We start from the raw sequence: 27,482 nt of genomic DNA on the forward strand, positions 1-27,482 counted from the left end.
CATATTTACATACATAACTGTGCGATAGGATAGTGGTTTATGGGTAATTTCTTGCAAATTTTTGCACATTTTAACGTGGAAATTTAAATATGTGCAAATTTCTGTAATCGATATACCAATTTTAGAAACATATATTTATTGTCTAATATTATTATTATATTATTGTTACATATCAAGTGCTGTAAGATAAAAATAATTATTTATATTTTTACATTTCTTTATTGTAAATAACTGTATGTAATAATATATGATTATTAAAAGTGGATTAGGGATAACAAAAGTATGTCTTTTATTCAAAAATAAATTTTTATCTCAAAATATCATTTGCTCTTTGCTGGTTAAGCTATTCAATAGAATTTTCTCGGTAGTAACGGGGCCATCTGTAAAAAAAAGAGTACGATTAGATTATATTATATAAAATTATGTGAAGCTATATTAACATACACACACACACAAAATAATAAAAGAATATACTTTTTAATAATTTTTCATTACCTAATCTGTTCCAAGGATCTTTGTTCCCAGCATCTTCTCTTGCTGACTTAAGCGCATTTTGAATTGCAATAAGTACGCTATAACTCGTACATAACGGTGGTTCACCAGTAGCTATAGAATTTAATAAATACCAAGTTTAATATCTCGGATTTAGAGTTATTAACCATTTGCTTCAGTTTGTTGTTTTACCTTTTGAACGAAGAACGCTTAACGAATTAGGATTATTTCTACGGAAATAAACTCGAAAATCGATAGGAATGTCTTTCGCGCCGGGTGGCTTATAATTCTGCAAAAAAAATTTAGTTTTTATTTTTGAAGAATTCCTCTTACGTGTAATATGGCAGACTGGTAAAACCAATTTGATGTAAATTAAAATTTTGAGAATTTATACTGGTAAAACCAATTTGATGTAAATTAAGATTTTGAGAATTTATATCTAATTATGTTCCTCAACTTTTAAAAGTATCATTTCTTTCATTCCATAATTAATTAAGTTAGAATTTTATTCTCTGCCGCGAACCGCTTTCATGACTTGAAAAGATATCTTTTATATTATTATACTTTTTATAGTAATAAACAATATACACTATTTTATAAAACCTAGTAAAAACTGATTTATACAACTATAATTCTCAGTCCTACATATATTAGGTTAAACAAATTTAACAACATACCCAAGTTCTATAATTCGTCAGCTGACCAGATTTGGGATCATAAACTAAATCCTCGGAGGTCCAATAACCGAGACCCATCATAAAGGCGCCTTCCACTTGTCCTAAATCTAATTCTGGATTCATACTTCTCCCAACATCTTCAATTATATCCACTCTGTGTAATACGTGCTGTCCAGTCAATAAATCCAGTTCAATTTCCGCAATAGTTGCCGCGTATATCGGATAAGATTTTATATCATCTTTTGTAGTAAACCTATAAAATATGTTTCGTAAATATTCGGAAGACTAGATTAATATTTCTATAGCTATTTAACTACTGGAAACACATACATATATCGGGCGCACAAGTCGATATCTTTCGTATGTGCTGTCATTACTAATTCTTGCCACGAGGGGTCTTTCAGCTCGTTTTTTATAGGTTCAAGTCTTTTTACCAGTTCTTTGCAAGCCATCATGGTTGCCTAAAATTGTTAAAATACACATATACATAGGTATTCCTAAATACAAGATGACAGGAAAGTAATGGGACCTCTAAAAATATTTGTACGTAGCTCAAGTATAAATGGATTTTGGTCTTTCAAAAATAGAATCCTCGAGAAATTAGGTTTTAATAATATTGCCAATTATTGAGAATTGAAATCAGTCTTATTACTAAATTGCGAATATTTATGCATTTTTATATTTTTACGAGTATAACTAAAGAAATTTGTTTCATTTAAATTTTTAGATCACATTTTGTAGATTTTTGCATTTTCGAATTTCCCAAAAATGCATGAGCATATGCAATCTACTCATTACTTCTCTGATACACTATATATGTAATCTTTTTTGTATAATGTATTAATAAATGAAAATAAGTCTTACATATGAGCAAGTCTCGCTAGTAATACTACCGCCAGTAACAAAGTTGTTTGGAGATGTTAAATTGTTGCTTGGTTTTACGGTAATTAATGATAAATCAATACCCAAAGTATGTGCTGCTACTTGAGCTACCTGTAATGAAAAAAAATATGTAAGTAATAAACTGTTATTGTAATAAATGTATTACTAATAATTACTACCAACAATTTATTATAATACATGTACAATATTAAGATATTTTATTATATTTATATTTTTTGGCACCTTGGTATGAATTCCCTGACCACATTCAATTCCTCCATGAGTAATTGAAACTGTTCCATCCCTAGCATAAATTGATACAAGTGCATGGAATTGCCCCCATAATTGTAAAGGATACATTAAGGGTATCAAAGATATTCCTTTTTTCTTCCATCGATTTTCCTACAAAAGTTACAAAATTATTTAATTAATTAATATTTCATATTATGTATACTAAAATCACGGGGGATATTCGAACTCCCTTACATTGTTGAAAGAATCTACAGCTCTCTTTCTCGTCTCGTAATCCGCGTTTTGACATAGGTCATTTATCATAGACTGCAATGCACCTTTATGGTCCTCATGCATATTTGCATACCTAACCATCAATGGGTCTTTTCCAATAGTCTTTGCTATGTGCTCCATTATGTTTTCTATCATAGCTACAGCTTCTGTCGAACCTGTCAATTAGAGAACTTAATTTTAGGGTGGCTATCATCATTTTTGCTATATTACAAGTTATTATTCATAGTAATTTGAAATACCTGGAGCTCGACAGTAAGTGTTGGAAGGCAGGTCAGTCTTAACCTCAAAGCCTTTGTAGGCCCAGGTTGAGTAGTCATAACAACTAAATAAGAATTAACTATTTTAAACTGTTTATTATAACATATGTTCAAGTATATTCACCTATTGATATGTAGTGCAACTAAAGGTGCATGAAATTCGTTGAAATTGCAACCGGCATTGCTCCAGTAATTTGCATTTAAATATTGAATGCGACCATCATCATCTACACCAACTTCGTACTCCTGACGAGTATCATAACGCTTTCCCATAGCTTGCATATTAGATTCTATTGACATAACAAATCTAGCTGGTCGATTTAATTTGTAGCATACTAAGGCACAAGCACAAGCAACATGTGTGGCACGGCTTATCTTTGCACCATAGCCACCTCCTAATCTTCTCACCTTTATATTAATACTGTAATTAATAATTAAGGAAACATAGTATTAAATATTAATATTAATATATTATATATATATAATATTTAAAACATTATTAGTCATTTAAATAAATATTATTAAATAAATATTAAATATTACATTAAAATATAAAACATTATATATTATTTAATTTTTAATATTTATTTAATAAGATTTATTTAATTGACTAATAATATTTTAAATATTATCTGTTTGTAATCAATATTTTGTATGTCTTACCTATTGTTTTTTATATTGAGAAGCTCGGCTATGGCTACTTGTATCAGATCTATCCACTGAGACGCTGGATAAACGTCCATACCATCTTCTACTGGCACGCAGACACAAGTTTGAGTCTCCATAGTATAATGATACTGCCCTCCACATCTAAATTCTCCTTTAACCACGTGCTTCACATCATTTCCTATGATATTTAATAAAAATTAACGATAATCAGTTGTGTAAAAATCTCTATAAGTAAATGATCATAAAATGCATTAATTTATAAGAAAGAAGATATTAATTAAATATTTTATTTAACACAAATATTTTGTGTACACACCTTTGTTCGTCGCTTCAACGTTAGCTGATTGAAGTAGTCTGGATTGGTTTTTGGATGCAAGCACATCTTCAATCGTTAACAATAGTTTTTCAGGCGTGAAGTCGACGTAGGAAATGTGTACCTTCTGTGCTGCTTCATTGGCAATCGCGTAGCTTATTGCAGCGATCACTCCAACTGGTTGCCCAGCATAATCGATATTTTTATCCGCAAACAGCTTAAGATACAACGACAAATAAGAACAAGTTATAAATTTTAAACATTTATAGTTTGCGGATTTTTATGCATTTATGGCAAATATGTATAAAACATTCAAGGTACAATATGTGTTATAATACCTAGTAGATGAAACTAATTTTTATATAAGTCCTAGCTTTTTTAGTTCTATTTATAAAGATATGAGTTTGCATAAATATTTACAGTGTATTCATAACATACTTGTTTATGAATCAACTTACTATTTCATCATAATTCAACATTATTTCTTGAGCACTTCCTGGTATGAATACATTTTTCCCAGGAATATCTTTGGCAGTATAAAAAGCAATTACTCCTTTCATTTTCTGGAAGAACATATTTAGATTTATGTTATAAAAATAAGTAATAAATAAAATAAGTAATAAGATTTGAAATTGACGATTTTTTAAATATTTTAGATCAATTAGATTAATCGTGAAAATAATACCAATGCTTCAGAAGCATCTATTTTATCCAGTTTCCCAGCCCCTACTGTGGTAAGAACGAAAGCACAGAAAACTTCATCTGACAATGGTGGAATATCATTTGAGTATTGAGCTTCTCCAGATGTTTGATATATGGATTCCAATTTTGGCAAAGGTTGATTCAAAGGCCATAAATTCTTATCACTATCAAAGTCCTGTTTGCCTGAAGATAATCCACGCTCCAAAAGAGTTCCACCACTGCGTGCTTTTGGATCCACACTCTCAGGCTTAATACTTAAAATATACTACAAAAAATGTTGCATCTCTGATCAGACATAAAGATTCATTTACTCAAAATTTTAATAGCTTTCATTCAGAAATGTACCTTAAAGAAAAGTCCTTCCGCAAGTGTTTTTCTAAATTTTGGAGAATAATCAGGTAAGACATGATCAGGATGAAGTTCATTGTCTAATTTATCCAAAGCATCTTTAATTACTCTTTTGTCCAAAATGGATTTCCCAATCAAGAAGTTTTCAGTGTCTAATGCATGCAGCTGGAAAAATTAATTTTGATTTAAACCTACATTGCTAAGTAAACCTGTAGTTTTACTTACGAAATCCTTGTTTATTCCACCAATTATGATGTTTGGTTTCTCAAGCACTTTTCCAGCTCCATCTAATTTAAACAAGAACCCCGCATTCACGTGAGCATGGGCATTCTGTGCTCGTGGCATTATCTACAGTCCAATAAAATCTTCCAATGAAATCTATGATTCCAGGTAATCCAATTATTCTAGATATATCAAGATACAAAGGCATACCTTGTAAGATCTGTACTCGTATTCCTTGCCAAGAGCTGGCAGCATTATACTGTATATAATTTTGTGCTTCATGTCCAAGTTTAGGAAGTTCAATAAATTCATACTAGTTTTTTTGCTACCAGCTTCCACTTTTCATAGGAAACAATATTTAAATAATAAATTTTATATCAATACAGAGAATATGCATAAATGTTTCAAATAATTTTGTTTGAACTTTTTTAGTTACCTATATGCACTTGTGCTCCTGCAGTTTCCAATATCAAAAATAAATCTGATGGAAATTCACGATGCGTGTGCTTGATCATTAAATTTCCTGCTACAGATCCAACCTGCAACATAAAATGTTATCAGTGGTTTGAGTTCATCGTATACTATTAATTATATTTACTTACATTTCTCACTGGGACGCTAGCAATTAAATCGATATGTTTGGCTAAGTGTTGTAAGTATTCGAAATTTGGTTCCTTTGAATATTTCTCAAAAGTCTCCATTGCCACAGTAAGTGAAATATTCCCTCCAATAATCAAAGCGTCGTCAGTTTTTGTTATATTACGCAGATCAGGTATGTCGTTAATATCAATACTTATATCCGGTGTCTTCATTCGATACACACCTGTAAAGAAAAAAGAATTTTAATATAGATAGAGCACAAATAAATATAATATGGAAACCACACAAAAAAATGTGATAATTTCTCATTTGACTCTCATCACTTAATAGCTTCATGTGTAGTTTTCATGTAAAATAATGGTTATTGATCATTACCATGTGCGGTGTTACCACCATGCAAAACATAACTGGCATTTGGATTATTCTGGAATAGTGTGAATAAATCATCGACTGCTAGAACCTTATGGAACTGACTACCATCCAATTTCATGGAAATGTTAGCTTCTGTATTCTGGCTGAGTGTGTAACAACCATTGCAACCATTTTCACACGGCATACCAGTTTTCTTGCAGGCTTTTATTTTGAATAATTCCTAGACAACAACAATTTTTTGTCAAGGAAGATGGGAAGAGATTAAGTCGAAGGAAGTATAAACTGGTGGTGAATAGCAATGAAATAATTTTTTGGTTTGTTTACAAAAATACACAGAAAATATAAATATGATACTTGATTTCTGTTTAGATTCCATTTCTTCAATTAAGTCTATAATACATTAATAAAACCTATAATAGACTGTATATACTATGTAAATTAATATACAGGGTGGTTGGTAACTGGTGGTACAAGTGGAAAGGGGGTGATTCTACGCGAAAAAAGAAGTCGAAAATATAGAATAACAATTTTTTTTTTTTAATTTTTCCATCGAGACAACGATCTACAGTGAGATCCGTTATAACGTACCGCACGCGTACCGAATGAAAATTCAAGGTCGATTTTCTCGAAAACAAAGCCTCAAACGAAAAATTTTTTTTCTATATTTTCGACTTCTTTTTTCGCGTAGAATCACCCTCTTTCCGCTTGTACCGCCAGTTACCAACCACTCTGTATAATTTATACAACCTATCTATTACTGATAAGCCACGAATGGGTAATGAGTTGCCCATCAATAGGCGCCTGAAACTCTTTACAATTTTTTTGCTGTTGTTTGTTTACAAAACAAAATGAAGTTGAATATCTATCTATCAGATAAAAAATGATGCATTCATTATTCTCTTATGAAATTTCCTACTGAATTGATATTAACAATTCTGTAAATTAATGATTGCACATTTTATCAGTAAGATAACAGATATCTGTTACATCTAATACTCGAGAATAAATACGGAATTATGTTTCAAGATCTACTCACATCTTAATGTTAATATTATCATTGACTTACTTCAATGTCATGAATGTCTTTAACAAGCTCTTTTGGAGCATCGCTCGCAAATGCCTTGAATGCATCCAGAATTGGTCGGTAACCAGTACAACGACATATATTGCTTCCAAAAGAATTTTCTATCTGTTTCATTGTTAATTTTTTTCCATTTTTGTTTTGCAGTAGACTGAAAACATTAAGTTAATTAAACCTACTTGTCCAATTTATATTAACATATTATTTAATATTAATGATCTACAATATTAAAATAGCATTTCAATTCTTATTGTATGTATATATATAATGAATATAAATGTAGAAGGTAGAAATACCTATACATGTTCATTATCATTCCAGGTGAACAATAACCACACTGGGAGCCATTTTTGCCTGCTAATGCTGCTTGCAGGGTATGATAGCCTTCTTGCTTGTTGCCCACACCTTCAATCGTCTTAATAGCCCAACTGCATTAAAAAGAAATGTTAAAATGAGATCTAAAAGAGTGAGCAATACAAAAAATATGATCTGGATATTAATTTTAAGAAATATAATTAATTTGAAACTTACCCATTGCAGATCAAAACTGGTACCAGGCAAGAGTTCACAGACATTGTCTCACCTTTGACTTCCACTGACACAATGCAAGCACCACAGCCTCCTTCATGACACATAGCCTTAGTTCCTCGTAGTTTTGCATAATCTCTGATGAAGACGTTCAAGGATGTTCCAGGTGGGATCTTTTCTGTCACTGAAAATGGTCATACCATCAACATCATTATTGCTTCTATTCTGATTTTTGAATGATTTTAATTGACTAATTATTGGATTCAGACCTGTGTAAGTTTTCCCATTGATGGTGAATTCTACAACCTTCCTGGAATCCCTGTAACAATAATTTTTGCGTTAACTAATAAATCGAGATATATATATATACACATACACATATATATGTCGGGTTTACATTAGAATTAGGGTTAGGGGCGTGAAACGAATCTTCGTTTCGATTACACGTTGTCGTTATGCAATAGAGAAGGCATTGACTAGTGCAAATACGATTATCATAGAACTGGACAAGTAACCGTGGTAATTAGATACTCGAGAAACTAATGACAATGAACCTAGGTTCAATAACGAATCCGTGGTCGACGGGATGATAGATGAACGTGCTCACAAAATCTAAGTCAGACGTGTAATATTTACTGGGCGTAGGAGTTACTCTTTTAGTCGATGAGATCGTGAGAGAGAATGACTTTCCCGTCCCGATGATGCCACAGAGGAAAACCATAATGGGCTGTGTCTAAGGACACAAGATCATCGGATTCGTCGAAGATAGCCTTCGTTTAGAAAGTAAGGGAAATTGGCGTTGTTACTAATTGGTCAATCTTCATATCAGTCGTTAGAAAAAGATGCTAGCCGCCCTCGAGGGAAAGTTGCTAGTGGGAGACGTCGTTCATTGAAAAATAGGTCTCCTCAATCTTCTCGTAGTTGGGACAAAGACTGTTTGTTTGAAGGACTTTAGTTAGATCTCGCGTGTGGCGAGCTACGGGACAGAGACCGTTGGAACGTTTACTGTCGATTGTTACAACTATTTCCTTTTTAAGGAGAGCTATAGAATTACTCCATGCCTTTGTTAGACAAAGCGTTCGTCCCGTGACCGCGGCTACGTTCGGCGACTGGCTGTCGCCTCGAGCCCAAGTTCATTATCACAACTCTCGAACAATTACAATCGGATTGAATAACTACGGATTATCCAAAATTCCAAAGGCTCCGGTGTTCTTTCGTCTCCGATATATATATATGTAATTACAAATAATTTATAATATTATAATAATATTATATAAATGATATTATATAAATATTATATAAATATTTTATTTATGATATAATATAATAGAACAACAGAATAGTAAAATTTAATATTAATTTCAACAAAAGGACGATAGGCATCATACTCGATATTAACACGATCTTTATATTATGTTACATTATACTTATTATACTTTCATAGCATCATATTTAGTTTAATTTTATTTTACTGATTTCTTTTAAACTTGAAACGAACACTGCTGTCTCGTTAATGAGACAAACTCGTTCTGAATCATATAAAGCATTAGAGGGCTCACTTTATATACTGCAATAAAACAGTTCATTCTATTATTGTAATGGAGCTGATCATTTGATGCAAATAAAAATGCAAGTTATATCTTTGCACATAGAAATGCTATCTTTTGAGGGATAAGTATGTGTGATAAATAAACTATTACAGGTGTATACTAATAAGTAAAAAAGCAGATATAGTATTTTAAAAAATTTTAGTAATTGGATGCAATAAAATGAAATTTAATCTTTCGGCGAGGTAAGAAATATTATTCGAAATTTGTAATGAAATTATAATGAGCACATAAATTACAATATCAGCAAGGTAAACTGTTACAAACAGTAACAAATCATTGTTAGAATTATTTGGCTAACCTATAGAATATTGGAAAGTTTTGAAGCTATAATGAAGTGTTTGAATAAATACTATTTTTAAAAGGGATTTAAAATCGGCTTCTGTGTTTAGTAAAATAATATTGTAATATCGTAGAATAGATTTGAATTAGAGATCGGTTGAAATTAGAAAGCACCGTGTACATCGTCTTTCGTGGTTTGTTTACATCCAAGAGCGCCTAGTAACTGCGACGCGAGAAAGGATAAGCAGTGTCAAAACAGAGGTACGGTTTCATATTTCAAGGAATCGAGAGGCCAAAGTATATGAGCCGAAAAGTGTGTGTGTGTGAGAGGACGAGAGCAAGAGCGAGCACGACCGGGCAGGATTGTATTGGCGAAGAGCAGAGCTAATTGAGTCGTTGAAGAGTAGAGTCGTTAGAGGTTTCGAGTTGTCGAAGAGTAGAGTCGTTAGAGGTTTCGAGTCGTCGAAGAGTAGAGTCGTGAGAATTGATAGAGTTGTTAGAGAGAGAGAGTGTGTGTGTTAGATTCGTTGTGACGAGAGTGATCAAATAACTGTAAAGTTATTTGATATAGATACGAGTATTGCATTTAGTTCCGTTAAATAAATATCGTTCTCTGTCCAATTTATATCTGTATATTCAATTTAATATTAATAAATTGTAAGTAATCGAAAAAAAAAATTTCTATCCTTATTTTTCGATATTACAATATTGAACCCCTATTTCAGAAATTCTGAATAACCAGTAGTTATAATAATTAGAATAACTATAGTAATTAATTTTCTCTTCTATCTATTTGAATAACTGAATATATTATAATATATACTACATTAGTTATCGTAATGTCTATAAAATTTATTCGAAATACATAGACAAGAAATGAGATAACCTAGGAACTATATGTATATAAAAGTATTTCGAAAAAATTTATTAGTGAAAAAGACGAACAATTTTTGATAGATAAAGAGATCTTATCTGGATAAATCTTTCTTAACTTTCGCTACGAATTTACCGAACTACGTAATACGTATTTCCAAATAAAAATTGTTTGCATCAAAATCTAATAAAATATTAAATATTCCAATTGTAGTAAATACTCTAATATTCTACTCAGAGTAGATGCACTAATTATTATTTCTTACATGTATATAACTATATTAACATAGATTTTGGCACAAATAATTTATATATTAATACAAGTATTAAATACTCTTGTATGGAACATCTTACTAAATGATTTTGCATTAAAATCTACTAAAATTATAGGAAGATTACAATGTATCCACAATGATACCCATCATGATTTCAGATATACACAAATGTAAAAATAATCTTGTGAGTAAGACAGTGAAACTAGAATTTCTTGCCACTTATTAAGTCCAATGACAAGTCAAATTGTATGTACAATAGACGTATCTAAGTGTAGGCAATGAGCGAATACCACACGTTATCAAAACGAGATTCCTGATGATCTTATGTAATAGACGGTAATAGTGAGGGAACTCTGATTGATAACAATGGCACGCTATAGAGGAATATACTTTATAGTGAACGTCGTGTAGTACATAACACATGACATTGCCCTTCACATATGTGCAACAGTATCTGCTATCGCAAGTAGCGATAAAGCCATAACGCGATTCAAAATGAAGGAAAAGCCATTATGTAATCATAATCCTTCAGACGTGTTAGTTAGACTGGAAATTGAAGGAAAGATGCAACGATCTACGCAATGCATACATTATGCAAAAATATGTTAAATTACACTTATTATAAAATTTAGTAGATGAAATAATATACGAATATCATATGTACTATTAATAGTATTAAAATCGTTAGCGCTGTTATATATGTATACAGGTTGGTTGGTAACCGGTGGTACAAGCGGAAAGGGGGTGATTTTACGCGAAAAAAGGAGTCGAAAATATAGAACAAAAATTTTTCGTTTAAGGCTTTGTTTTCGAGAAAATCGACTTTGAATTTTCGCTCGGTACGCGTGCACTTTATCAGGTCTCGTTATAACGGATCTCACTGTAGATCGTTGTCTCGATGAAAAAATTAAAAAAAAATAAAAAAAATTGTTATTCTATATTTTCGACTTCTTTTTTCGCGTAGAATCACCCCTTTCCGCTTGTTATTTTTTTTTAATTTTTCCATCGAGACAACGATCTACAGTGAGATCCGTTATAACGTACCGCACGCGTACCGAGCGAAAATTCAAAGTCGATTTTCTCGAAAACAAAGCCTCAAACGAAAAATTTTTATTCTATATTTTCGATTTCTTTTTTCGCGTAGAATCATCCCCTTTCCGCTTGTACCATCAGTTACCAACCACCCTGTATATTAAAAATCATTTCTGGCAAATGTGATGGAAAAGTTATGAAATATGCAGATGAAATTGACCGTGGCCAGGAATATACATTTGATACACTCCATCTTATCTTTCATCTCATCTAGAAGTAAGTTATAGTATAATTAGAAAGATATTTCATGGAATACTTGCATAATAATAACCTTTTTTCTATACTCTAATAGTATTTTCGTATTTTTATTAATCACATCCGTGAAACATTGAATAATATACGGATGGTACTAGTAATATACTAGCAATAATATATACTATTATTATATAATAGTATACACTACTATACTATTCTTCTATTTTCCCATAAAATTTAACGTTCTTATTTTTTAACAAATTTCGGGCACATTCGGGAAACGGAATAATCTACATGAAAAATATGTCTACAGTATACAACACATTTTTCACCTCTGAAGCTACGTTGCCGAATAAATCGACTTCAAAAACTTCATTGCTGTATGTAAATTTAGGTGATATAGATATAAGTTAACAATCAGCAGGAGATTATTCTATCTGCAAAAATATTTTTCCATTTAGTGCTTCGCTTTCAAGAAAATTAGCCCGAAAATTAGCGTATTCGACCAAATTTCAAATTTTATTTTTTCAAAGGCGAAAGATTCTATGTAAAAGTTTTTCTCTACGTTTTTTACCCACTTTAACTCGAATAACTTGCTATCGGTTATTCGTTTCTGTCCCGTTCAACATTAATCAAGTTTAACTCCACTTGACGAAATTTCAAACTCGACCTTCTCGAAAATTAGGCGTCATATGTAACAAAACAATTTTATTCTGTATCTTCGATTTGTTTTCCTCGCGTGCAATCGCCTTCTTGGTGATTGTACCATTAATACTGGGATACCTTGTATATACCTGTCATCAACAAAGCAACACTTATGTCAGACTGCATACTTTGTATACTAGTAATACTTCAAGGAAAAAGTCATTAAATCATTAAATGATTAACACTTTTTAAACATGATATTTCATCGTGATAATAAATTAACAATTGTCAGTCGTTATGCAATAGTGTAATACTCTGGTTTTCAATTTTAAACAACTTGTAGTGAATTATATGTTGATTATCCACCTCGTTAAAAATGTCGGGGATTTGCATACATGTATGTACTTGCAATGACATAATGGCTTCTTGTTTTTTTACAAGAAATTAACTCGGATAATTGAAGGTCATATTATCGGCTTCTTTGCATTTTCCTATGTACATTGCCATTTTTTATCTGTAAGTCGAACATTAATTTTGTATCCCTGTAAAAAGCAATTTTTTCACGTGATCAATATATCATTTTTGCGATCATAATGGCGAATTGTTATATCTAAATTATTTATATTTTTATGGAATAATAACAAAAAATGAAAATTTTAGAGAAGAGGCATATTAATGTATACATTATTGAAAATACTAAATACAGCCTGAATACTTATACTAAATACTTATTACATCAAATGATAAAAATAGAAGATTAACGTGGACCTTGTATTCAATAAAAAGAAATTTGAAGTGGTTGGAGGTTATGCCACTATCGATACCAAACAGTGATGTATAATGAAATAGAACGCATCAAACGTGCACACTGCACGTACGTAATAAGATTATTATGGGCATAGGCCTCAATAATATAATACAATACAATATAAAATACAATACAGTATATTTCTTTTTACCTGTGAAATTTTATATTTAATTTTATATTTCAATTACTTTTATTTTACCAATGAAAAATCTCCTTCTATTTAGTAATTGATATTTGGATATAATATTATACCTAATATTAAGAAGAATATAATATTATGATATCTAAGTATTAATTATTAAAGGCAGATTTTTATAATATTATATTTAATTGCATTTAATTATACAGGGTGGTTGGTAACTGGTGGTGCAATCGGAAAGGGGGTAATTCTACGCGAAAAAAGAAGTCGAAAATATAGAATAAATTTTTTTCTTTTTTTTTTTTAATTTTTCCATCGAGACAACGATCTACAGTGAGATCCGTTATAACGTACCGCACGCGTACCGAACGAAAATTCAAAGTCGATTTTCTCGAAAACAAAGCCTCGAACGAAAAATTTTTATTCTACATTTTCGACTTCTTTTTTCGCGTAGAATCACCCCCTTTCCGCTTGTACCACCAGTTACCAGTTACCAGTTAAATTATACAGAGGAATTAGAAAAGGTTGCAAATTGTTTTACATGGTCTCGAACTTTTCTTACGTGATACATCACATTTTTCCTTGTGAAATTTTATACTCTATATTTGTATTTCAATTATATTCAATTTTTAATCCAATCTAATCTAATCTAATCTAATCTAATCTAACCTGGTCTCTACACTTGACAATCAATGTCATCCCTTGACTGCATAGGAAAGGGAAAAATTCAAAAACATTGAAAAAATTAATAATTAACATCTATACTACACGAATTACAATGAAATTCGGAGATCTTGAAGAATCGAGAAACTAGATAAAATTTTTCTCCTACCGCTCGATTGGTAATAAGTGCAAAGTTGGGCTTTTTTCATGAATTTTGCAAATTTAGAAGTAAACATGCAAAATCGCAGAAATTTATCTTTGATTCAAATTATGTATAAATCGTGTAAATACATATGCAAATAAAAAACAGGAAATGTGTTGAAACTTGTTTCGTGACAAATGGTAGTTTTTTTTCAGTGAACAGTCAATATTTGCTAAGTTCAATTTATACGGCATATAGAAACTCGTTTATTCGATTTCTGTTATTCGATATAATCCTTTTTAACTTCGGTTTTGTAAATGTCAACTGTTTTTTGTAAATGTCAGCAGCATCGATCATCTCTTAGCGATTGGCTTTCACTTTTCGTGAAAGGATCTGGAATTTATCGTAGGACCAGAAGAAGTCATTCACTTTTTCTTGGCATCGTGCGCTTAACGAAATCGCTTAACGAAATCAAACAATATTTTCAACTTTCTCCTCTATAGACATGAATTATGCCAACAATCGCACGCTATTCAGCTCGAACAAGCAGAAGCAGAGGACATCTATGATCTAATTCTTCTAAACGTTTGTGCGAGCAACTATTCTGTCAAAAGTGATACGACCTCGATAAGTTCTTCAGTGAAAATGTAAAACTGTTTGGAAGCTTGCGAAACAATTATTATGTTGTAAGAAAGATAATAAACTCGTAGAAAATGATTATTTAATTGCCACGAATAAACAACTTGTGGAAAACAATTTTTTAGTTGTAACAACAAAGCTGTTCAAATGATTTAATTTTAACAATTTTATTGGAACACAAAATTTTAACAAAAAGTAAGAAAAAAAAGGAAAAGAGATATAGTTTAGAAAAATAATAGTCAGTAATTACTATTTTTGGAATTTTCCATTCTTAGTTCTCGAAATTTTCCACGCTTTTCCAACAGGGGAACCAGAGGTTTTCAGTTTTGATATTTTTTAAATTCATAGCTAAATATTGATATATAATTCTTAGCTTTCACATACATTCTTGGATTGCATTAGAATTTCACCAATATAAATCATGTCAGCTGTGTCTCATGGAAATGGCAGTGATATTTGAAAATGTTTTATATAAAACGTATAATATATATAATATTTTTTTACAGTGAATTTTGTATATTATGTAATATATTATATGTTACACAAAACGTTTTACTTAAGACATTTTTTATATTATTATCTTTCATTACATGCAGCAAATATCTTGTAATATATATATATATAGTTATATAGTTATATAATAAAAAGGCCATAGATATTTCTATATAAAATTGTAGATACAATTGTTGATATAGTGATCGTTACATTAAATTGTGAAATCACTTACCTAATGTTCCTTTGAATACCATTCATGTTCACAAGTATTCGAACCGCAAATTCAACGAAGCAAACTTTGTAATTGTTTTTGGTAAGACAACTTCTACGACACAATCGTCGCGCGGGTATCGTATAAATTGACTGCACTTCCAAACGATCGTTGTAAAGCGTTTCTGCATCACTCTCTCCCACCATCTGCAATAAAGATAGTTACAAAAGAGGAATATTACGTCTGTGACTGTTTCGATTACAAACCTAGTTTTCATCATTATCTGCTTGATGCATAGTATTTTTCTGTATGAATCATTATAATGAAATAGCATTCCCTCTCTTCCTTTTTTAAATTAATCTCCTTAACAGTACTTCAAAGTACTTTTGTACCATAAGCTGTTTTTTTTTTTTTTTTGTTGATAAGCTAAAAATAATTTGACATTTTTCCACCAATTAAATAGCAAGGTAAATCGAAGAAGATTAGAGTAATTACAGAGTAGAGTAATTTTTGAAATAACTCTAGAACTAAAGAGTACAGAAATTTCTAGAACAACTGTAAAAAGAATTTTTTAAGTAATCTAGTCACTCAACAAATGAACGAAGCGAACGTTAATTTTTCTTTCTTCCTCACAATGAAGAAGAGTGGTCTCACATCCGCTAATTTTAACAAATATTCTATTAAACGCCTTCCATATATTATTGTTAGTAAATATTTAGTTATAGAAAAGAAAAGATAAAGCGTACTAGGATAATGTAAATGTTAGTTTATCTCTCTTTTCACGAAGAGGAATGGACACATCTAGTAATTTCAATAAATACTCTATTAAACGCCATTCATGTGTTACATAATAATCGTTTACAACATATTCGTAGCGCATAATGATATCAATGACAATTAATACAAATTAACCGTAAATAATAGCATCTCAACTAATATATTTTATAGTCGGTGTACTTCTTCCGTTTTGAATTTCACGCGCATGAATTATAACTACTTACGTTAAAGAGAGACGTCCTAACAGAAGATAGAACAGAAAAACGAGATGTATAATATGGCATACTATGGTTTCCTTTTTCCCATTAGATGATATCAGAAAAAATAGCGGGTTCTCTCCGTGTTTCTATAGACTCTCTAGTTTGCTACCGATATATCGATTCGGCCGAGCTCGTCCAATCTTTTAGTTCTCTCTCTCTCTCTCTCTCTCTCTCATTCTCTCTCATTTTACTTTCTCGTTAAACAAAATATTTCCGCTAAAGGCTAGCGACTTTACACAGGATTTCCCTCAAGAACGCTCTTTAACACGTTCAGTGCCCTCGACTAATCTTATATTCCCGTACATTTACTGGTAAATAAGTTAAACATTGTATTAACATCAACTTACAATCGGATAGAATGGACTCTCGCAGAAGAAATTAATGATATGTACAATTCATCTAACTAAGTATCTAATTGTATTTACAATAATCATGGATATAAATATTTACCTCTATTCAGGAATAGGCTGTACACTTGAAAATTAATGAGAAATAGAGTTAAATGACAATAAGTTCAACTTACTGTCTACTAGAGATTCCGCGACTATTTAACCTAACGTTAGCTAAAGACTGAAGATAGAGTACACAGCTTCTGCTGACTACCACTACGTTGCTCAAAATAATTGAAATATTAAGTAATTATTGGTACAAAAAAAAGGAGACACTATAATTTCACTCAATACTTAAGTTACATAGCATTCGAGTATCATTTTGAGCTACGTATCACTCAGACTCCACTCTACCAGTTGCAAATCACAATACTACTGGACCCTTGTCAGTCAATTAGTGATCATTAATGATGTGTTGTTCAACATTCATTCCACGACGCTGGAATGCAGTAAGAACAGGGAAGTTAGGAGATCATTCTTGGGTTTCATAACACTGAACGTGTTAATGGCTGATCGATGAAAAATATTGATATAGTGTTCGTTTCTCGTTTTGTCCCTCTCCGAATATCGCCTTGCCTTTCGCTAGCTTATAGGGGAGAGTTACATGGATCGCTACTGCCCTATAATCCTCGATAAAATATGTGTTATATATGTATATGTAATATTGTCCTGTTACACTCGATCACCAGTAAGTTTACACAAACGTTTGTTTTTTGTGTACTGCAATGTAAAACATTGTTCTAAACGCATTACACGATCGTACAACCAAACCTCTTCAGAACGAAAGAAAAGAAAGCTAAAGCATGTAGTATAAAAAGATCAATTTACATTTATTCCATTGTTCTCAAGCCTAAAGAGAATTACAATTTCCTTTCTCCTCCGCTTTTCGTTGATAATATAGTACAATCTCACTAATCTGGACAACTCTGGACGATTCCGAAATAACGAGGTTCTGCATTATCATGGTTTCCACATCTTTTGTGCGAAGTGAGACCTCGTTAACCCTAACTCCATTGGATGTTCCACTTTAACTATTTCGATTTAGATTTCCTTTCACGTTCGATTCAAAAGTTTCTTCGTAGAAATATTTTCCTTTCTCTCTTTCTTTTGCAAATAGAGTTAAGGAAAATATAATCGAAAAACTTTTCTACCTATCAATGTATTTTATTCAAGAACTTCTTCGGTTCAGTTCCTCCTCCGAAAATAAACCTCATTAATTCAAACCTCATTCCTACTAATTCGAAATAAGTTTTCTTCTATACAAGAAATTCGGATTAACGAGGTTCTACTGTACGAAAGAAAAGTTTCCAAGGTTACGCAGAATGTCAACACAGAGACCACCCTTTTAAACTTAATGGTGACCAGTTTTCTTCTTGCATGATCTGTAGTCGTTAATTGAACATGTACTTTATGATCTAGTCTCCTATGGCCATTACTTCCGCCAACTGCGAGAACCATATTATACAAGAACACCTAAGTTAAATAAGTCGCGGACACAAACTTCGCATCAGGAGTGCACAAATTCCTTGAATAATCACGTTTAGAAAATTAACCTCGCTTCAACAAAGAGATTCATTACTTGAGAAATCATTTGTCGTACTAAACTTTAACAAGTATAATTTCTACCTCTTGGATCTTGAATGTGGTTTATGCATGTGGTCCAATGTGAAAGAAACATCTGTGCACTCCTGACTTCCCAAAGTCCAACACTTTGAACTAAACTTTCTCACATTCTCATTGATTCGCTCTTCCTTTCTTACAACCTTCTCTTCTGCAGTCATAATATTGGGATCTTGATCAAGAAACTCCTCTTGTGCTGAAAACAGCTATGTTTTACTCGATTTGCTAATGTAGTTTTATAAATTCATTGATCAAAGAATATTTTTCAATTTCGTCAAATGGTTTTACCGAATTTTTGTAAAAATTCGTAGAATCTTACAACGCTTGCTTTACATCGTTCGAAATTTCTCCAAATAAAGCGAAAATCGCTGCTAATTCACAAATCATAGTGGTCATTGAATGAGTATCAAATAGGTAGGTTCCAGTGACCGCGAAGCATTCAAGTCTCACTTCCAGCTTCTCTAGGTTCTCTTTCCGTTCCTATACACCAGTGTTCCTCTAATCAACGCCATTCGAATCAGCCAGAAAGAATGTTTACAGATGCAACATCACGGGGAATAAAGTAAAAGAAGTTGGTACAATTTACAGGGCTTTTTTCTCTCCGCTTAGGATCTCGTGCAGCCTCTTCGAGTGTTGCGAATTCCAGACAGGAACGAAGATATTTATATTACTATATAATGTATTCGGTAATATATAGCAAACATTGTTCATGGAGGTAGCTGCACGCGCCAAGGGGATGAAATGAATCCCGAATTAGACCTTAGAACAGGAATTATTGACTATATATTAATAGTACCATACTGAATCGTAGATCCGCGTGTTACATTCATTATAATTTATCGCATGAGTATCATAATCTTAACTTGTATATATAGTTCGTTTTAATTACCTAATTAAGACAGTTCGGAACGGTATACGGATAAAGAACATTAGTGAGACCACCTAACATTCCATTTTATATCTCTTTCACTCGCACAATCTCACTCTCGTTCGCTATATATATATATATATGTATATCGTTTAGTATTTAATACTTTAATAAAGGATACGTCGTAACTGCTTCAGCGCCCTGAGTCGAAATCAAAATATATACCGGTAAAGATAGTACGAAAAAATGAAACAGAGCGACACGGGTGCGCCATTATTAAGATTACGCCATATACATACACATACATTTATATATATATGTATAATTTTTCTTTTTCAGATAATATTTATATTTTTAACGTTATATCTTCTCGCACGAATTGTGAAATATAGTCGGGTACGTATGCACCTGCACAATTGCGCGCGCGTGTGCACATGTATACGCAAAATACGTACGTACTTTACATCTTTACTATGGATACATCATGCATCAGCCAACTATGTATAATTTTCCACGATGTGTATGTACGTTTAGAATCAACATGACTTAAAACCAACTTCAATATAGTTGCTCTTTCTATATTATACGAAAAGATGATTCTCAGTTAAACTCGATACACGTTCCAGTATATATAAAGCTTGTATGGAACTACTTTGGACCTCCTACCTCCTGTACCGAAACACTTTCATTAATAACTCCATCTCTTCGTTCAATCTTCCATTCATTCTTGCTCTCAAATATACATGTACACGCTCTCTCAGGCTCTCCCTCATTTTCTTCCAGCTCTCCCTTCGATCACTGGAAAACACTACAATGTCGATGCAATACTATCACAGTCAACTCATACGGAATAGTTGCACCCACGTACCTCATGGAATTCTAAACGTAATACGGCTCGTACAATCTTTTTTTTTTTTCATTTTTCATGTTTCATTTTTCATAACTCTGTCTCTAAGCTCTCTATTTTTTTTTTTTCGTTTTTTTATCTTTTGTTTCTTTTAGTCGTCCCGCAAGACTATGTATATATATGTATGTATACACTGAGACTACGCGTATCTCTGTAAGGCAACCGCCGTAAACTGAGCAAATCCGTATATACGATTATACTCAATCAGCAGTAGAAATATATATATATATAATATGTATATTAATGAGAATCCGTCGGCGCCGTCGCGTTTCCCGGAGAACAATCCTACGATAAACTTCAATATTGTTTTTCTTCTCCTTTTTTCTTCGTGAGGACGGGCCGATTCGTTACGGATGACATAGAATAACAAGAGCAAGCAGGGCACATTTCCTAGGCATATTACACGGTATTTACAAAGTTGGTGCTTCGTTTGCTCGATTCCAATCAGAATTCCTGCAAGAAAAAATCATTTTTAGTCATATGAAGGTTACATTCAAACTCATTACTAATATTAAACATGGTAATTCTTGGATATGTGATCATGTTTTCTTAAGTTAGTCTTTTATAAATATTATAAAGTTTGATAAAAAATGATATTATATAATACAATATCTTTTTGTATCTATTAAAAGCTACCTCATAGCTTCTTAACTGATTACCATTTCACTTATCCAAAAGCTACTAAATGCTGTATCTGTTTAATAATCAAATTGCAATCCCTTGATGTGCTGTCTTCATTTTTACATTTTATGAATAAAGTTATAGAATCGTTGACTGAGTGCAGATAGACAATGTTAACTAGAAACCGGTGCCATTAGTAAATGAGCCTGATAGGAATTATGTATGTATTTCAGATGGAACTGTGCATCGTTATACAAGTATCTTGTGTAAGATGAAATCTGTTCAACAGCTGTTAATCATTTACAAACAAAGCTGCCTTTGGACAGATTCGCATAATCATGCTATATTATATATTAATCACAAACATATACAGATACAATTCATTACAATATGCTCTGATATGCATAGCTTTGTTCCTTCTTAACAAAAACTCTCTAGAATAAAATCACCAAGTCTATACATTTGGCTTATTTTTCTATTTTATTTACAAACTAATTGATTAAAATCCAAGAATTCAATTAGGTGAATTAGTGGATAAAATTTGTTATGTATCACCGTAAAAAATCAGGAGACCTTTTAATTTCCAGAATGTCTATTTAATTCCAATCACAATTCACAGTTTTGTCACTGACATTTCTCTTCATGACAAGGGCATAGCAAATAGATACCTAATCTCTTCACAGGGCACCAAATGGATCAAGTTGGACTTGATTATTTTGCGGCTGTTGAACAGCCTGGGATTGTTGTTGCTGCTGCTGTGGCTGCGGTTGCTGCTGAAGATTAGCACTCATCATGGGATTTGTGCTGGGCATCATCATTGATGCAGTTCCTCCTGCGACCATCATACCACCAGGACCACCAGGCATTGTGCTCATCATTGGCCTCATGCCCTGCATGCCCTGCATGCCCATTGGCACACCTTGCATTCCCTAGGGACACCAGAAAGCCGACTGGTCAGATACACTGTATCTGTACTTCTGGAATTCTTACTACTCCAAGTCCAACTATCTCCAGTAATTGTTTTCCCTTCGTTAACAATGCTTTCAACATTTGACCATTTATATTCAATCAGATCAATATATATAGAGCTCATTGTGTTTTAGTATTTTGTATTTGGGTTGTTTTAGTTTGCATTGTAGGTTTTGTGTCACTTTACACATGTGTGGATATATGGAACAGCAAAAGTAGTGTATTTACATTTTTACAAATCTGAGTCTAGTGTACAATAGATATTTATGAAGGTAGCATTGAGTTTATTATACAATAGGGTATTTCATATGCAATAATCAAACAACATACTTATGAAAAACCTACGACTCTACTAGAGAAAGTAGTTTAAATCAAACACTCAGGTGCATCACACATATAAATAAATGCAAAGCAGGGAAATATTAAGGATATAATATACATTTATAAGAACAATGGTTACAAAATTCTATGAACTATTCCTCTACAATCAGTTACTAAAGAAAAACTTTGTCATATTTAAACATTCAATAATCATCTAATGGCATAACTTTTTTTCAGGGAACAAATTAGTAACAATACTTGTTATGTACAGCAATGTGAAGTCAAACCTTTGATCAAGCGATAAGTTCACTTCTTTTTTTTTTACCATATTTAATTCCATGGAAACTAGAACTTACCAATGGTGCAGTGTGGGGAGGGAAGCCCATAGCAGTTGAAGGGAGTTGCGTCATTCCTTGTCCCTGTAACAGCAGGTAGCATGCCATATGCCATGCATGCATTGTATACCTAAGTGTATGGATCGACGAATATGTTTTCTATATTCTAATATTCATTTCCTCTTTACCCTGTACTAAGGTGGTCAACGTTTTTTACAATTCTAATTTATTTTAATTCAAAGGAAGTCTAGTGTACTTTATATTTAAGATGTTTATCTTGTGAACTTTCAATAATTGTGTTTAGTGTTACAGTGATACTTGAATATAAAATAATGCACAGTGCATCCAAACGTGCAACACGATAACCGAGCTAAGTGTTTCAGAGTATTAAAAAGGACAAGGATCTATCGTAATCATTGATTATGTGAAAGCTTAGTGAGCGATAAAGCAAGCGTGCTACGATAATCTACGGTCATATAAACGTTGTAAATTACTCGCAAGTGTTTTCCTGATATTAAGCTCGCTTATCGACTACATTTATGCTTAGAAATATAAAACGAATTAAACAAGATCGTGTCGCAAGTCCGAAGACGAAGATAATTTATTAGACATGGTTACAGGATAATTATTTACAATAAATAATAATCCTATAACGATAAAAAACAGCATGCTGATAGTGATTCAGTAACAAATGGCGAGAATAGATAAAGATATCTGACATGTAATATAAGAATAGTAGGGGTCGTGATACCCTGACAACAAAGATATCACGTCCAACAACAGCGTGCTGATAATGATATAGCACTGAAGAACTGGTCACCACATTGAACTCACCATTGGGCGATATCCAGCACCAGTCGTAGCTGCCATAGGCTGTGGTGTCCATCCACCAGCTGGGCCACCAGTTTTAGCAGCGTTTTTGGGGGAATTCCATTGCATACCCCTAAAAGAAACAAAAATACTACTTTCCTGTCTTCAAGACCAAGCTTTCAAAAAATTTTGTACACCTTACTTGACTTGCTGCTGCGCACTTTTGTTGATTGTCAGATTTTGAGCAAGACTAGCAAGGCTGCTATCCAAATCTCCAGTCAGAACTTTGCCAGTGGATGTTGCATTCTGCTGTTGTCCTGCTGCTGAAATATTATTATCTCCAGCTACAGTGGTAGGCATCAGCATCATGCCCAAACTGTCAAAACCTAAGCAACATCTACATCAGCCAAAGCCCCATAAAGCATAACCCAAGGTTTCATGTTCTTATTGCACATTAAATGATACACAAAGAAGGACCAAACTTTTGAACATAAAAAAGCATGGGTTTCGATAAACAAGATGGTAAAATTGAACTACTTGCAATTAACTGGGATAAATTATAATAAAATAAAAGAATATATCCCTTATAATTTTATATATGAAGTTTCTAACATTTGCAAGTACATAACTCTGGAAAAGCCATGCTTTTTACTTTAACAGAGTATACAGTGCGAATACGTGTATCATTATCTTGACTAAAGGTCATTCATTTATCATTGTATTATATGGAATAAATCTACAATATATAGTCATTTAATTCCTTGCAGTTTAATTTGAAATATCGACTTATTAATATCCAACTGCAAAAAATTAAAAATAGTAGGAGAGAAATGTAAAGAAAAAGGAATATTTCAAATATATACACAATCTATTGGATATATTACGCATTGGTAATTAAATAGTAAATTCAGGTAGTACTTACAATATACCTCTACATTCTCCAAAAAAATAAATTGTAAAAATTTTCCAAAGACATCATGTCAGTACCAGCAGGTATACATCCAAGCATTACAAACGCATCAAATAATCAACATTTATGAACAACTCAGTGAAAATCTACTTCACGAACCAAGAACAGATACACAAATCACTGATGCTGTATATCTCTGAGCTTGTACTTTTGTGACATATTTGAAACTGGTATTACAAATTTGGTTTCCCTCTCTATATTATTCCAGAATTATTATATCATTATATAAATTTAAAACATTAAGAATGCAAGATTGGTTCACTTCTTTATATTATCTCTAAATTACTAGATCCCCTTCTTTACACTAAAATATCGCAAACATTAATCCTTTCACAACCAAATGTTTGGAAGCTATAGAAGCAAAGATCTTTTTGGTCAATCGTTAAGAAAATATTCTTTTTTGTCTTTATAAGGAAGATGTACCGTATTAAAATTAGAACCAGTTTTAATGAAAATAGATGCACTTATCACAACACCGTTATATCTATCATTCTTCCAAAAGTATTATTTTATTATTATTATTAATTTTTTATCAACTTAAGCCAGGTGTTCAACTATTTGTGGATGGTAGTGTACATAAAATTAGTAAAATTCAATATTGATAGAAAATTCTTGATAATGAAATATAGATTCCACAAAAAATTGTACAAATATTATAAAAATAGAATTTCACCTTATCATGCTTTTCTGTAGTCTTCATTTTAAAGTACAACATTGCTTATATGTAACATCTGGCGTGAAAGAGTTAATCACAAGGTACACAAGAGTACATAGGCTCATGAGGGCCACTGGAAAGCATCACTGATTCCTCTGACATGCAAACTGATGATAGTCATCTATACATTCCCGTCACCTGAGGTCGGCTGCTTAGCCGGAGAACCGTACCCCGCCGGGACTTGGGTTGGGATACCGTAGCCGACCATCGGCCCTCCAGGCATGACCGGTTGCCCGGTGGCAGCCATATTTGCAGCCATATCGAACATGCCAAAACCCTGCTGCAGAGGTTGCTGTGCTTGTTGCGCGGCGGTTGGTAGTTGTTGAGATATAGGTGCCGGTCTTGACGGAGACCCGCCCAGTGCCATACGAATGCTATCATTCAGATCGTCGAACGCGCTCTTACTTGGAGCGGCGGCGGTGGTACTCGACGTTCCAGCGGATAGTTTCCCAGCTGCCGCTCCGGACATTGTAGGCGAGGTTGGTCTAGGTGTACCGTTCATCGCTGTCGCGGGAGGCGGCGGTCTGGGAGGCGGCGTGGCAGTGGACTTACCGGAGGTCAGAGTCACAGAGGATGCCGCCTCCGCGGCGGCGTCCCCAGCGACACCCTCCGCGGTCCTGAGCACTGCAGAGTCGCCCCCAAAGAGATCTGCCTGGCCGCCAGCACTGAACAGGTCTCCGCCGATCTGCCCTTGTTGCTGGCCATCGCCACCGCTCACATTAGCGGCAACGTTTGCGGCACTCTGCTCGAAGAGACCGAAAGCGGCTGCGTTTGACTGCGTTGACTGGGAACCAAGGGAAGGGAAGTCGGACATAAAAGGATTTGGTACGGATCCGGCCGTTCCTGGAGCACCAGCTTGCGCAGAAATCAAGGTGCATCGATTATTAGCGTTTTCACTTTCTCAATGCGGGGTTAATTGCATATTACTCGCGAGGGTCTGATATGCTTTCTGACTACATTACTTGTCGTGCCTTGTCCTAACACGTGCACGCTGCATTGAAGATGATACTATAGGTGACTGTACACGTGCCTGACAATAAAGTTCTTGAATCAGGCCGATTAATAGAATACTCTGATATATTTCTCAATGAAAGCTTGTTGAATTTTGTATGAAAAGGTAAACTTTATTGTTACATCGTGTAGTCTATGGATCTGTAGTAAGAAGCATGGTCGTTATTCGCATATGAAGATCACAGGTAAAAAACACGATAAGCACAATTTTGATGAATTTCTGATTTTAATGCCACTTTATGATCAAACAAGAGAATTAATGTAAAAAAACAATCTGTTAGTTTCAAAGATGTTAATCCTTTAAAAGTATCTAATAAGTTGACAAAGTTAAATTGAGAGTTAAAAATTGTAATTATTAAGAGAAGCAACATTTTCATATCTGCAATATTTTTATGTTACAATGAGGAGTATTTCGAAAATTTTGAAAGGAATGAAAAACACATACTTAACTCCAGAACCAAATGAAAAGACAATTTTGGTAACATGAAAGTATACTAAATGTTAAAACTGCTTTCCTGTAAAAAGCAGGAATGTGATTTATTGTACTCCTTCTCCATAGTTTTCATATTCTTTAAATAACAATGCCTCTTATTACATTAGCAATACTATGATACTTGAGAGGTTAATCCCAAAGGTTTTTAAAAAATTCATTTTCAGATTGATCACAAAATAAAAACTACTCACTGTATCCAAAGATTCAATTTAATTGAATTGTTCTTGGCATATTGCTACAACCTTCTTTTAGGATTAACTTGCCCAGGCATCGTCAATGAATCTAAACGATTTAGTAAGATGCAAAGGTATGATACAAAATCTGAAGCAAGAAATCCTTCACCATAAAAAGAGATGAATATATACATGTACAGTGTGAATGTGAAAGAAAGAAGATACAGTGCATTTAACTTGATAAGTGAGAGATTAAAAATCTTTATCTCGTAAACCAGCGAGATAGGTCGAATCAAGTACTCACCAGATTTCGAGTCTTGATTACCAAATACGGAAGAGAAACTGTTATCTGTAACAAAGTTATTATTTGCTGGGGGCACTGCGGCGAAACCTACAAATCAAAAAATAAAAACAGACCGATGAAATAACATAAAGAACATAATCATCGTACAATAATCGCCAAATAAAAATGTACAGTGATAATAAATAAAAGAGAATAAAAGGTTTAG

The 27,482-nt window shown here is 32.9% G+C and overlaps 2 protein-coding genes across 22 annotated transcripts in view; both read right to left on the reverse strand.

Moving 5' to 3' along the window:
- Window positions 1–196: 196 nt before the first annotated feature.
- LOC117161180 (uncharacterized) lies at window positions 197–15,940 on the reverse strand. 3 transcript variants are annotated; one of them, XM_033342490.2, is made up of 25 exons: window positions 15,756–15,940; window positions 7,938–7,987; window positions 7,672–7,852; window positions 7,437–7,568; window positions 7,126–7,291; window positions 6,063–6,279; window positions 5,690–5,910; window positions 5,524–5,626; window positions 5,298–5,425; window positions 5,091–5,213; window positions 4,863–5,030; window positions 4,501–4,782; window positions 4,274–4,378; window positions 3,819–4,032; window positions 3,497–3,680; window positions 2,958–3,254; window positions 2,816–2,898; window positions 2,538–2,731; window positions 2,295–2,453; window positions 2,034–2,162; window positions 1,500–1,630; window positions 1,170–1,422; window positions 685–781; window positions 496–606; window positions 197–380 (listed from the first exon to the last, which is right to left on the reverse strand). In XM_033342490.2, the coding sequence occupies exons 1-25, from the start codon at window positions 15,938–15,940 to the stop codon at window positions 313–315; spliced, it is 3,981 nt and encodes a 1,326-aa protein (XP_033198381.2). In that variant the 3' UTR covers window positions 197–312. The 3 variants fall into 3 exon arrangements, with proteins under 3 accessions (XP_033198381.2, XP_076481752.1, XP_076481753.1); XM_076625637.1 differs by lacking the exon at window positions 15,756–15,940 and adding an exon at window positions 8,223–8,404; XM_076625638.1 differs by lacking the exon at window positions 15,756–15,940 and adding an exon at window positions 8,066–8,088.
- Window positions 15,941–16,539: 599 nt separating this feature from the next.
- Window positions 16,540–27,482, reverse strand: part of lap (phosphatidylinositol-binding clathrin assembly protein lap) — a 31,943-nt gene continuing 21,000 nt past the window's right edge. For 9 of the 19 annotated variants that reach the window (XM_076625661.1, XM_033342496.2, XM_033342499.2 and 6 more), the window contains 7 exons: window positions 27,278–27,364; window positions 25,435–26,151; window positions 23,814–23,997; window positions 23,636–23,744; window positions 22,823–22,885; window positions 21,845–22,105; window positions 16,540–21,008 (listed from right to left, as the gene is read on the reverse strand). In XM_076625661.1, the coding sequence (XP_076481776.1) occupies window positions 21,854–22,105; window positions 22,823–22,885; window positions 23,636–23,744; window positions 23,814–23,997; window positions 25,435–26,151; window positions 27,278–27,364 (1,412 nt within the window). In that variant the 3' untranslated portion in view covers window positions 16,540–21,008; window positions 21,845–21,853. The remainder of the gene's footprint in view (window positions 21,009–21,844; window positions 22,106–22,822; window positions 22,886–23,635; window positions 23,745–23,813; window positions 23,998–25,434; window positions 26,152–27,277; window positions 27,365–27,482) is intronic. The other 10 variants (XM_033342500.2, XM_076625658.1, XM_076625665.1 and 7 more) reach the window with 7 other exon arrangements.

Source organism: Bombus vancouverensis, chromosome 16, assembly GCF_051014615.1.
Source record: "Bombus vancouverensis nearcticus chromosome 16, iyBomVanc1_principal, whole genome shotgun sequence".
NCBI classification, from domain to species: domain Eukaryota; kingdom Metazoa; phylum Arthropoda; class Insecta; order Hymenoptera; family Apidae; genus Bombus; species Bombus vancouverensis.

Excerpts from the sequence above, each read along its gene's own strand:
- LOC117161180 (XM_033342490.2), bottom strand. The coding sequence starts at position 15,940 with ATGGTGGGAGAGAGTGATGCAGAAACGCTTTACAACGATCGTTTGGAA. Across the intron at positions 4,379-4,500 it reads TAGATGCTTCTGAAGCATTG|AAAATGAAAGGAGTAATTGC; the intron begins GTATTATTTTCA and ends ATGTTCTTCCAG. Across the intron at positions 4,033-4,273 it reads TGTTGAATTATGATGAAATA|CTGTTTGCGGATAAAAATAT; the intron begins GTAAGTTGATTC and ends TTGTATCTTAAG.